Source organism: Octopus bimaculoides, chromosome 14 (assembly GCF_046866305.1).
Source record: "Octopus bimaculoides isolate indiv1 chromosome 14, ASM4686630v1, whole genome shotgun sequence".
NCBI lineage: Eukaryota > Metazoa > Mollusca > Cephalopoda > Octopoda > Octopodidae > Octopus > Octopus bimaculoides.
Window position 1 is genome coordinate 5983680 of NC_142941.1, and position 12500 is coordinate 5996179.

Genomic DNA, 12500 nt, shown 5'->3' on the forward strand with positions numbered 1-12500 from the left:
CCTCCAATGCGATGCCCACCCTTGGCGCAACCACCGCAAGCTTTGTCCTGGTTCGTGCCACAAAGCCCCTTTTTTCCGATCCGTCCCAAACGATTTGTGTTGGAGCTCATATACTGGTCTTTGCTCCGACACCTGCGGAGCACTGACATGGAAGCTGCTCGGAATTTGGTGGAAATCAGGTTATAGATGATAGGGTTACAGGCACTGTTGAAGTATGTTAGCAGTCGAACCGTATGCAGGATGTTGAGGTACGACACGAACGGCAAAGACTTATGTTGTTCATAAGGAGCGTAGATCTTCCACAGAATCAGGATCCGCAATGGCACCAGGCAGAGAAAGAACATGGTAACCACGGTGGCCAGTATGTAGACGACCTGCAAAAGAGTTTAAAATAGATGTATAAACCTTGAAATTATCATTCTCACTCCCACCACCACCATTCGTTTTCGTCGTCCTCGTCATCGTCATCATCATTATTCCTATCAAACAATTTATAAAGTTATAGAAGTGATTTTAAATTCTCAAACGCAGGGCAATGCTAATAATATAGCCTGAACAGGATACGATACCCCTATTTTGCAGAAAAACGTGTAGGCGGCCAGCTATGAGACACGAACTCACACCTCCGTGATAACGCGTCACGGTGTTCTAGACCGATTAAGCTAAACTGCCCCACCACAATTTTTTTTGAAAACTTGAGATGTATAGAAATCTCGCTTTATGAGACGCTATCATACGTTATATTCAAATTACGATGAACGTAAACAAACAAACGAAGTTTGCTTTTAGAAGCGTTGAGATGTCTTAGAAAGTTAAAGAAATGATTTTAAATTCTCAAACGCAGGATAATGCTAATAATATGGCCTGAACAGGATAAGCTATCCCTATTTTGCAGAAAAAAGTGTAGGCGGCCTATTCAGAATAGATAAGCATGTTAGGAGGAAGAAAAAAAAAAGGTATTAGTCTTATGGATTGGGGTAGTCTAAAGGATTGGGCTTCTAGTAGCTGTCGTATAGCACAGAAATACGAATTAATTCGGTCTTCCGTATAACATTCTACATGTCATTGGCAAAGCAGTCTCAAAGATAGCTTTCTTTATTCTGTTTTTGCAAAATTAGAGACAATTTACTATTTGCTAAGTTAGTTAAAAAAGAATTTCCCGAATTAGTTGAATAGATGTTCTCTTGATAATGAAATGTTTACAATTAACAATTTCACTAATGTCACACAGAAAATGGAATATAAATTTAGCAATTGCTTTTACCTGTGAGATATAAAATAAGTAAAAATCAAAGAAAGTTAATCAAAGTCTTGGTCAAAGACCAATATACCTGCTTCCGTGACTTCATCGAAGCACAATTCTTTCTAGTGTCGGCTGCTCCCTGAAGAGTCTGACTGAGCAAGGTGCAGATGATTCGTAGATAGAGAATAATCAGCAGGAAAAGTGGGAGAATAAAGAACAGCAAAAGAATCACCCATAGATAGATATGCTGCCATATCAAATGGATGTCATTAATGCAGATATATCCTTCACTGCCATCATGGAATGACGATTCTTTCAGCTCTGAAGTCAGCAGGAAAGGAAAACACACTAAGGCAGCCAATAACCATATTGCCAAAATCACTTTTGTGACCCGGGAGCCGCTGAACATGCTGTAGTTTAATAATGGATGACAGATTGCAAAATATCGCTCCAAGCTGATGGCTATGATAGTTAAGATGGTTGTACTGGTGCTCAGGTTTTCCAGGAAGTACACAAACCTGCCTGCAATATAAGACAAATAAAGACGTTGATAACATTGAATTATATGAGTAAATGTGTCCACGTATGAACATAAATGGATGTGCATATAACTCCCAGTGCTTGTAGTGAAGGGAATTTGTCTCGCCGCTACCGATGTAAACAAGCTTTGCATTTTGTACCAAAAGCCAATATGAGAGTTATGTATTGTTGTTAATTTCCATTTAGATACATCATAACACATACGTTATATAGATTTATTACAGATTTTGATGGCATATATCTTTAATAATTAATGATATACATCACCATACAAACACGCTATACGTCATTAAATATATAGTATCACATATTGTACACCAACCATGAATCCCTTGTCCTTTATTTTCAGACATTGCGTATGTAGTATATTGTAAAAAGTGAGTCTTTTCTTTATTTTTACAAATATGCAACTTGAAATTTTGACTGCTATTTCTACTAGGTCAGATAAACACAAAGCAGCAACCTCATTGATTGTGGTTTCGATTCCTGGAACTGGCAAACACTTGAGCCAAACACTTCATTTCACATTGTTCCAGTCCACTCAGCAGGCAAATATGAGTCATCCTGTGATGGACTGTCACAAACTTTAAAGATAGCTTCCAAAATTAAGTTACAAAGATTACTTTTGTTTTATTCTAAAATGACCAACTGCGTGGTTAATAATATTTCTCATCAAATCAAATATGTCGCTAGTCATGCGATGTATTTTATATACAATGTCCACATCTCAGTCCTATACTGTAACGAGACGATGTCATTTTGCTCAGCAGTCACGAACATGACTTGAAATTCTGATGACGTGTCTCTTCCTCTCTCTCTATCTCTCTGTCTCTCTCTCTTTCTCACATACACACGCACGCACATGCGCGCGCGCGCGCGCAAACGCAAAACACACGCACAAACACACGCACACACAAGCACACAGATATTTGTACAAGCATGCATGCATGTGTGGTGGAGAGTGAGAAAGCGCCTACGTTAGAGGAATTCACACCTATGAATCACAACTGATCTACAATCCTGATGGCAAGTACGAGAAAGAAGTGTTTGTAAAATACTGCTGTTGTGAAAAAAAATCGTTCGAAGTTTACCGCAAACGCTATCTTCTTTGGATGTAACATGCAGGACAAAAATGTTCAATTTTGATCTGCTTGCTAAATTTGCCGCTGGCAGTACTGAAGCGTTTCTAGGTTAGATCAGGAAAATCCTGTTATTGATACGCTGTAACCCAGTACTACATGTTTTATGGGTGGGTGGTCAGTAACCAAACCATTTCCCTAACCTGGCTTTCCAAGTGAGGAAGTGTTGTGCATGCTCTGCAGAACATAAAAAACAAGACCTATTGAAAGACGGACGAACTCTTTGTTAGCCAACGGCCATCTACTCTCGTGATGTCTCGCAAAACATCTTGCGTATGGTCTAGCAAACTATGCATCTGGTCTATATCAGATGTATACCGATATCAGTTGTATACACGCGTATATCATATATGTATCTAATGTATAATGTATGTATTTGAAATATATATATATATATTTAATGTATATACATATATGTATGTATTATTAACGATATAAGGTGTATACTATAATAGCATTTATAGTTTTAACTAATAACAGTTATCTAAGGTTCACTTTGCAATCGATGATAATCATGTTTCTCAATCTCAAGAAATTATCTCCCTTCGAACGTTTACAGTTTTTCTTTTTAAATAACAGCGACAAGGTAAGGTAATGTTATAATGCTACTGTTATTTAGCCCTAGGAAACACCATTTCTTGTTAGACTAGACACATTTTCTGTGTCCTTATGTTTTCAAAGTCGAAACAAGCACTTCCACCCAGCAAAGCCAGCATCCAGAGACTAGTTTCAGAGACTTTTCCTTTCAATCCCTCGGAGTTGATAAAATAAGCACCAGTTGAGCACAAGGTTCCATGCGATCGACTAGCCCCTTCCCTCAAATTCCAAGCTTTGTGCCTACAGCAGAAATGAGCATTATTATTATCATCATCATCATTATTGTTGTTGTGATTTGTTCGTTTTGTTTTATTGCCGTTGTTATTATTATTGTTTAGTTGTTTTATTTTTATTGCTTCCCTTTTGTGGATTACCGAGCGCAGTTCTGTGGGTTATTTGCATGTAGAGTGTATTGTTTTAGTTCTGTATTTTCTATTACATTGAAAGTACTCGATGTAATATGCATGCACTTCCTAATCAAGCTATTTGCAGTGTGTCGTGTATATTTTTAATTTCTCGAGTGTTTTTGTTATATATTTGTCTGCATGCTTTAGTAATTCCCAGTGCAATTTTCATTATTGGAATTACATTGTCAATTCTATAGTCATCTTCATTTCCATACCTTTTATATTTAGATTTCTATATTTCAATATGGACAATACATTATCATCGATTCAGAATGCTACTTCGATTTGAAGGCATTTTCTTTTCTGGTGCTCGTTGACAACAACGTTCGACTGATCTACCATAATCTCCCTGTCTGTGTAGATTGGCATATCCTACGTGAAGAGTCTTCTTGTCGTCACTTTACCATGGCATTCTGTAACCCTTTTGTTTAAGCTTTACTTTTAGGTTTTTCCTAATGAGTCGTTTCACCATTCTTCTTAAAATTATCTTTATAACTTCAGTTTTGTATCTGTTAAAGTCTCATTGAGAATAATCTAACTTGAACATATTAATAAGACAGAATATTGATACCTATTGCCTAATATTTACTTCTTTCTATGTTATTTACTTATTACTTTTTACATTTGTGTTAAGTGTTTTATCTCATCATTCCTTCCCGACCATTTCTTCATTTGTGCGCGTCATAGTCTGTTTTCATCCTTAAGTATTTATACGTTTGCTCTAACTTTTGTCTGCTGTTTCTTTATCTCTGAACTGGATATTTTTTGTAGATGAAATAAGTACCAGTGAAACACTGGAGTCAATGTAATCGACTAGTCCCCTCCCGCAAAATTTCAGGCCTTGTGCCAATAGCAGAAAGGATTATTATTATTATTATTATTATTATTATTATTATTATTATTATTATTATTATTATTATTATTATCACCATCATCATTACCATCACTATTACGTAGGTTAACTACTTACACATGAATTCTCCCAATGTCCACTTTTCTTCTTGGTAAAAATCCAGAACGGCGGCCGGTTGGCAAACAAGTAGATAGATTAGGTCGGTGAAACTGAGGTTGATTAGACAGAAGTTGGTGTGTGTACGCATCTCCTTCACGCTGAGTACAATAAATATAACGAATATATTACCGCTGACACCAAGAGAAAATATGATCCCGTTCAGTAAACCAACGTAGAGTTTGATATAAAGAGGTGTTACTAACGGTGTAATGGTGTATGATTGTTGTTCAGTGCAGTTGGCTGTCGTATAACCGCTGTCGTTGTTGGAACAAGATATCAGGGTCCTCTCTGGCATTGTTACGTTTTCGCTGGCAGGAATGGCAGCCATTGAGGTTTCGTAAGTTATGAACGATTCCATATTAACGTTATCAACACTGAATCCACTATGAACCTGTTGAAGAGATGAAGGGGAAAAAAGACTACGTTAATTGATACGAAAGAAAATAGGGAAGTTAATTCGTTTTTATAAATCTTGAAGCAAAAGTTATATCTAACAATTGTCTTGGGAGTTTGGGTGATACGAGCAACCAAACATTATTTCAAGCAAATAACAGCAACATCTGCAGCCCGGCGTGCTAACGATTCTGCCAGCTCGTTGCGCTAAGGTTTAACAGATATTATCGATCGAATCGATATTTATTAATTATTTTTATAATTTGGATTACTGTCTGCTTTTGTAATGTCATTGAAAAAGAATGAGTAATACTTCTTTACAAGTAGATATGAGTTCGTGTCTATATGTAGTATGTATGTGTGTGCACGCACACATACATATGTGTGCTGCACACACACACACACACACACACACACACACACACACACACACACACACAAATACTTAAAAAACAATGACTACTACAAAACTAATCTCGTTGACTTCTCTGAAGAATTTCCTTAAATTGTGATTTTTCCCACATTTTTTTAAAACATGAATTTACAAAATGTGTGTGAACGTGTGGGTGCACGTGCACGTGTGTGTGGACGTGTTTCTGTCTGTCTCTATATGGAGCGGTGGGAAATGGAATATATATAAATAAACCCACTTACAAACACACAAAGCACTTACAAGCACACACACGCAAAGCACACACACAGAGATAAAACACAAAAACGCGCGCGCGCGCACACACAAATATACAAAATACACATTCATACATTCATCTGACATATACGCTTATATACGTCTTCCGACTTAGGAACACATTTTGCTTTCGTGAATAAGAACTCCCAGCAGTTTTCATTTGCTCATTTTAGAAGGAAGTCTTTTGAGATGAAGACAAGAAGAAAAACATTCTGGAATTTATGAACGTGTAAGCATGTTGGACAATCTTCAGCTATATTTTACTTGGTCTCTTGTGGACAGACGGCTTCCCGTTCAATTGTGTGTGTTTTGTTGAATGCCTAATTACGAGCGAAAATAGAACATTCCTGTTGTGCACAATGTATATTAGACAATGATAGATGATTCACTGGGATATGTAGCCAAATGAATACACACATGTACACATATACACGCACTCACATCTCTTGTCTCTGCCTCTGTGAGATAGATAGATAGATAGATAGATAGATAGATAGATAGATAGATAGATAGATAGATAGATAGATAGATAGATAGATAAACAGCCATATATGTATGTATACGTGTGTATATATATATATATATGTGTGTGTGTGTGTGTGTGTGTGTGTGTGTGTGTGTGTGTGTGTGTGTGTGTACGTACGTACAAGTGTGTATAAAAGTGTGTTAGTTTTCATAAGGTTGTTTGTTTCTGAAAAATGCACGTGCATTGTGTATGTGGTTTGTTGAATGCTATAAAGACCCTATACAAAAAGTCGTACGTATATATTTCATTAGTCAGAAGCTTAAGCGGTTAAATTAAAAACAGCAGTGTAATAATATATAATTACAATTAGGTTTTATTAGGTAACAAGATAAATGTTTGAAAATTCATAAGCGCAATTGTCACACATGCAACGAACGATGTCTTCCTCATTTTATTTATTTTAATGTAAAACGTTTTATTTCCCTGGTTTCTGTCTCATATGTTAGAAAGACACTAAAGGAAACAAAACGGATATCCTTGATGATTAAATGAATGTTTTGTTTCATTCTTTATTATATAACTATCTTTCTGGTTATAATAAGCTCATTATGTGGCAAATAAGCTGTATTAACCAGTTGTGTTTTGGTCAAATAAATAATCTTGGGAGTGTTTGAATATTTCAACAATTCTAAACTTTTGTTTAAAATTGTAAAAGAAGTAGCTGTGACTTACAATTCGAAAAAGGTTCTTCTGTAATTCAAGTTGCTTTGTAACCCCATTGTGTAATCCACAGTTGTTATAAGAAGTAAAGATCAGAATTTCTGACACTATTAACATAGTAGAATTGTCTATTGTAATGAATCTGTTGATTTTACGATTATCAATGTTACGCGATTTTCTACACCAGATATATTTGAAGACTTAACTAGCGTGCTACATTTGTAAGAACCTGAATATATATATATATATATATATATATATATATATATATATATATATATATATACATATCCTGTGACGAAATTTTTTAATGAACTTTCAATCGACCCTCGTATATATGACAATTTGTTTCACTATCATCAGCAAGAGGGACCTTAACATGACAGACAAATACTGCAAAGTCTTTGGCGAAACTCATTTTATATCTCACTTTAAATCAATATCCATTAAATATCTTAAATTAACTGCAGTCCACAGAGCAAAGATGATTTACGGTGTTTACGAAGTTTAAATTATAAGGAGGAGTATATTGTATAATCATATAATATATACCATACATTATTTCGTCTCCCATACCATATACTATTTCGTCCCCCTATTTTAGCGTTTGTGAGTATTAGTATTGTTCTCAATGTAATGTATTCCATCGATACGACCACTATCTTTCAGTAAGTTATTGTAACAATGAGTAGCACAGTTAAAGGATCACCGCTAAGGATAAGCTTTGTAAAATCTTTCTAATGTTATTTACTAAAGATAAGGCTGTAAGTTGGCAGAATCGTTAGAACGCCGGATGAAATGCTTAACAGCATTTCGTCCGTCTTTATGTTCTGAGTTCAAACTCCGTCGAGGACGACTTTGCCTTTCATCCTTTTGGGGTCGATAAATTAACTACCACTCCCCCAACCCCCAAAATTCCTGGTCTTGTGCCAAAATTTAAAACTACTATAACTTACTACGTATGAAGAAGCGAGCTAGCAGGATCCATACCGCGTCGGCTAAAATGCTCAACATCATTTTTTCCGACTCCACGTTGAGTTCAAATATCGCCGAGGTCGACTCTGCCGTTTATCCTTTCAGTCTCGATAAAATAACCACCAGTCGATTTACCCCAACCCAGAAATTGCTGGCCTTGACCCAAAATTTGAAACCAACATTATTTACTAAGTGTTTTAGGATTATTGTGTAATGGCTTCAAGTTACATTGGTATGCTGCAATACATTGTTAGGTTTATTACAAGAGATATAACTTCAGGCTAGTATCTATGCTTTGAGTTATAGCTAGAAACATAAAAACATTTGAGCTTGCATCTTCTATGATTTATAAACTTGACTCGTTAAATATGTTGGTGAACTTCTTAACAACATTAATAATAGCCTCTGAGATCAAGGTGCACGCCGAGGTTTCTATCTACAGAGCTTATATCACTGACACACTGCATTATCACATCAAGTTTCGGAACGACATGTCTAAACAAGTGCGGCATCTTAGAGACTTCCACTTATGCAGTTTGAGATACATCCGGGATCATCCTGTTCACTGACCAAGCTACTAAAAATGAATTTCTGACACGTATCCAGGCACTCTTCTTGCTCTAAAAATGTACAGGAGACAAAAGCAAAATGCTGTTGTATGGATTTAATTTGAAATCAAAACTGAATTGTCATTTTGTCGCTTCTACTGACTATGCGAACAATGCGCAATCAACAAAATGTTTGAAAAATTATTTGTGCTAAGTGAATAGTAACCAGTGTTAATGATATAATGTACAGCCCAAGCCATGAGATGTATCGATAGTATACAGACTGTTATTAATAATACATAGACTGTATCTCTAATTTTGATGGATTTTGCGAATGATTCAAATGAAGGGAAACAAACAAGCACGGACCTCGCATTTATCCACAAAACCAATTGAACACAAGCCATTTTTAATAAAGAATTTATAGAAACGGAAGCAAACAAGCCATTTTTGTATAAACTAGAAAAACAGAAAATTAACAACAAAATTTCCCCAATTTCCCAAATATACTACAAACTTTAGGCTTTGCTTTAATTTCAGAAACATCTGTTTTCATAAAAGAATCTGAATCAACATGAGCGAACGATACAAGAATGGAACGCCAGAAGAAGACGCTAGTGTTTGAACAATCTGAAAAAGTTATAAAGGCAAGACTCCTTAACCAAATGCATCTGTGGAAATTATTCCCAAACGAGAGTCAAAGGTGGAGTATATTTAATAGCCAAAGCTATGCCAGATCAAGTTCCATTTGCAGCAAAATATCGAGATTAAAAGGTCATTGCTGCTGTACATCGTGTGGTGTCTTTGTATGTAATACAAATATATATATATGTGAGTATGTACGTACGTACGTATGTATGTATGTATGTATGTATGTATGGTAATACATTTGTTATTTTAAATGTCGAAATTGCCGCAATGTAGTAATTTTAAACGAAAATATATAAATGTATATATAAGCTGAAACAATGTCAATAACAAATTTATTTTTATTCAGTTTGACAACGGTACAGATTCCTTTTTTTTTTCTATCAGAAACTTTCTACAGCGTTAAAGCAGAACAAATTTAGTTATAGGCATAGGCATTTGTATGGAGATATTTTCTCTCATACTTCCATGAAAGTTCTCTTAAACAACTGGAGCCGCCAATAAACCGAACCTAATCAAGGTGAACGCAGAATGATCGAACCGTCCGTTAATCATTCGTTATTTGTCCGTGTATTATTGGCCTATAGATAACTGTCGAACATTTAGTATTACGTGGTAGGGCAGACCCGGTTATCAAGCGAATCACCTTCACCTTTTTTTATGGAAGACTTGGTCGACTTTCTCTCTCCCTGTCAGCCAAACTGAAGGAAATCGTGAAGAGTACGTACTTTAAAAAAATATGAAAGCTGAGCTTGTCCTCTCAGGCCAACACCTAATAAACTACTTCAAGCCTCACTTGAGGTGTAAGGAAAGGTTTATAATGGAAATGGCGCTACTCTACAGTAAATTTTATGTCAAGTGTACAATTAATTTGATATATAATATACTATAACTATATGGATGGCTGTAGACTGGCAGTAAGCACCAAAAGGTATCTGCTTTTGTGTCAAAGTAATCCGGTATTGTGTGTGGAATACCCTCAATCTTCCTTTGTTGTCTTTCCTCTTTCGTTACTCCTTTCTACTTCTTATTTTGTTGTACCCTACTGTGTATTGTCTATTTATTAATATGCTTATACTGTATACGTATTATCTATTTATTAATAAGCTTATACTGTAGTTCTTTATCTCACTTCTTCACTTGAGGCAAATATCCCATTGTTTCTTGCTTGTTGTTCTCCTTTGCATTTTGCCTTTCTCATGACCCCTCCCCACCAATGCCTTGGACCCTTGTAGCCAACAAAAAAGAAAAAGAAATCATCAATATTATTATTAAACTAATAGAAAACTAGACAAACATATAGGATGGAAATTTGATGCATGAGGACATGCATGTTTTTAACCAGAATAGAAACAGATTTTTTTTATTAAATCTAGCTTATCCACCAAACTTAGTCAAATAAGGATTCGGTGGCTATTTAAAGAAATATACACTTTGTAAATTGATCGTTTTATCTCTCTTTCTCCTTCTCTTTTTCTTTCTCTCTCCCTTACTCTCTCTCTCTCTCTCTCTTTCTCTCTTTCTCTCTGTTTCCCACTATGAGAGAGACTTTCTTTGATTGGCCTGCGGTAATATGCTAATAGTATAGGTTAAGGTCTTTCACAAGTGAAACACTCCTGATGAATAACTCACACGGCTGCCTCAGGCTAAGCTGAAATAGCTATTTCACACATCAGTCTTATTTTAATTACACTGTCAAATCTGAAGAAGAAAATTCCATTTCACTTCGTCGTCGTCGATCTCAATCTTCTTCAGTCAGTCACTCTCATGCAATTGTTATATTCGTTTGAATTTCATGGTAGTCGTTGCTGGGTGTTTTGGGTTTCGGTAAACAGAAATGAAATGACAAGTTCTTTATCATTCAAATTCCACCGAAGTAAATTGTAACATTCATCCCTCCAGCGTCGATAGAATAAAGTACCAGTTAAATACTGGAGTTGATGGTATCGAACTAGTTCGTCCCCACCCCTCAAAACCTCGAAATTTTACTGGCCTTTTACTAAGTCAGAAATCATCCCCCTCATCCGACGCCCCTGCGGCAAACAAAAACTCGTCGTCATCATCATCATCATCATCTTTATTATAAGACGGTGGGGTGCCAGAATCGTTAGAGCGTCATAAAACATGCTTTGTCGCATTCGTCCCGGCTCTTTACCTTCTGAGTTCAAATCGTAACGAAGCCAAATTTACTATTCATCCCTCCAGAGATAAAATAAATTGACAGCTTAGTGTTGAGGTTGATATTATTGACTAATCCCCTCCCCATAAAACTGCAGGCCTTCTGGCTAAATCCAAATAAAGGGTGACGAAGTAGCAGAATTGCTACTGCACCGGATAAATTGCCAAGATATCGCTAATAAGTCCCCTATTACTAAAGCCTTAAGTGAATTATAAAAATACAATTGCATATAAGACATTGTTGACAGTTGGTTCAATTGAGGTATTACTTGTGAGTTCATAGTGTTTTATTTCAGTGAATTATTGTACTGCAGAATATATCTATAGATTTTAGCCTCTATTGTGTATAATAGCTACATGTAAAAACCCTTGTCTTTATATGTATTATCTTTGTGAACAGAAAAATTGGGATCAAAGTTTTAATCTTCTGCTGGGGCTTCATCAGCAAGTGACAACTCTGAAGAACACAGGATAATATATTTCTACCAGACTTTTGTTAAAAGTACAGGCCAGTCAGAGGACATCACTGCCTAACTATTTTTCTGGGGTAAAATGTGAATCTGCCCGAGAACTACGTTAAGGGTACACGTGTCTGTGTAGTACTCAGAGACTTGTCCGTTAATTTCACGAGCAGGCTGCTGTTCCATTGATCGGATCAACTGGAATCCTCGTCGTCGTAACCGACGGAGTGCCATGATATATATATGTGTGTGTGTGTGTGTGTGTGTGTGTGTGTGTGTGTGTGTGTGTGTGTGTGTGTGTGTGTGTGTGTGTTTACATCCCCGTGACTTCGCTGTTCGGCAAAGGAGTCTGAAAGAATAAGTACTAGGCTTACAAAGAATAAGTACTAGGCTTACAAAGAATAAGTACTAGGCTTACAAAGAATAAGTCCTGGGGTCGAGACTGAAACCCATTAAGGTGGTGCTCCAGCATAGCCGCAGTCAAA

At 36.2% G+C, this 12500-nt stretch overlaps 1 protein-coding gene across 1 annotated transcript in view; it reads right to left on the reverse strand.

Annotated features, from left to right (window-relative positions):
• Positions 1-12500, reverse strand: part of LOC106876630 (growth hormone secretagogue receptor type 1) — a 34512-nt gene that overhangs the window by 312 nt on the left and 21700 nt on the right. Inside the window, exons 2-4 of the mRNA XM_014925244.3 lie at positions 4897-5329; positions 1332-1765; positions 1-374 (exon numbers count right to left, since the gene is read on the reverse strand). The exon at positions 1-374 is cut by the window's left edge and continues 312 nt beyond it. Of these exons, the coding sequence (XP_014780730.2) occupies positions 1-374; positions 1332-1765; positions 4897-5296 (1208 nt within the window). The 5' untranslated portion in view covers positions 5297-5329. The remainder of the gene's footprint in view (positions 375-1331; positions 1766-4896; positions 5330-12500) is intronic.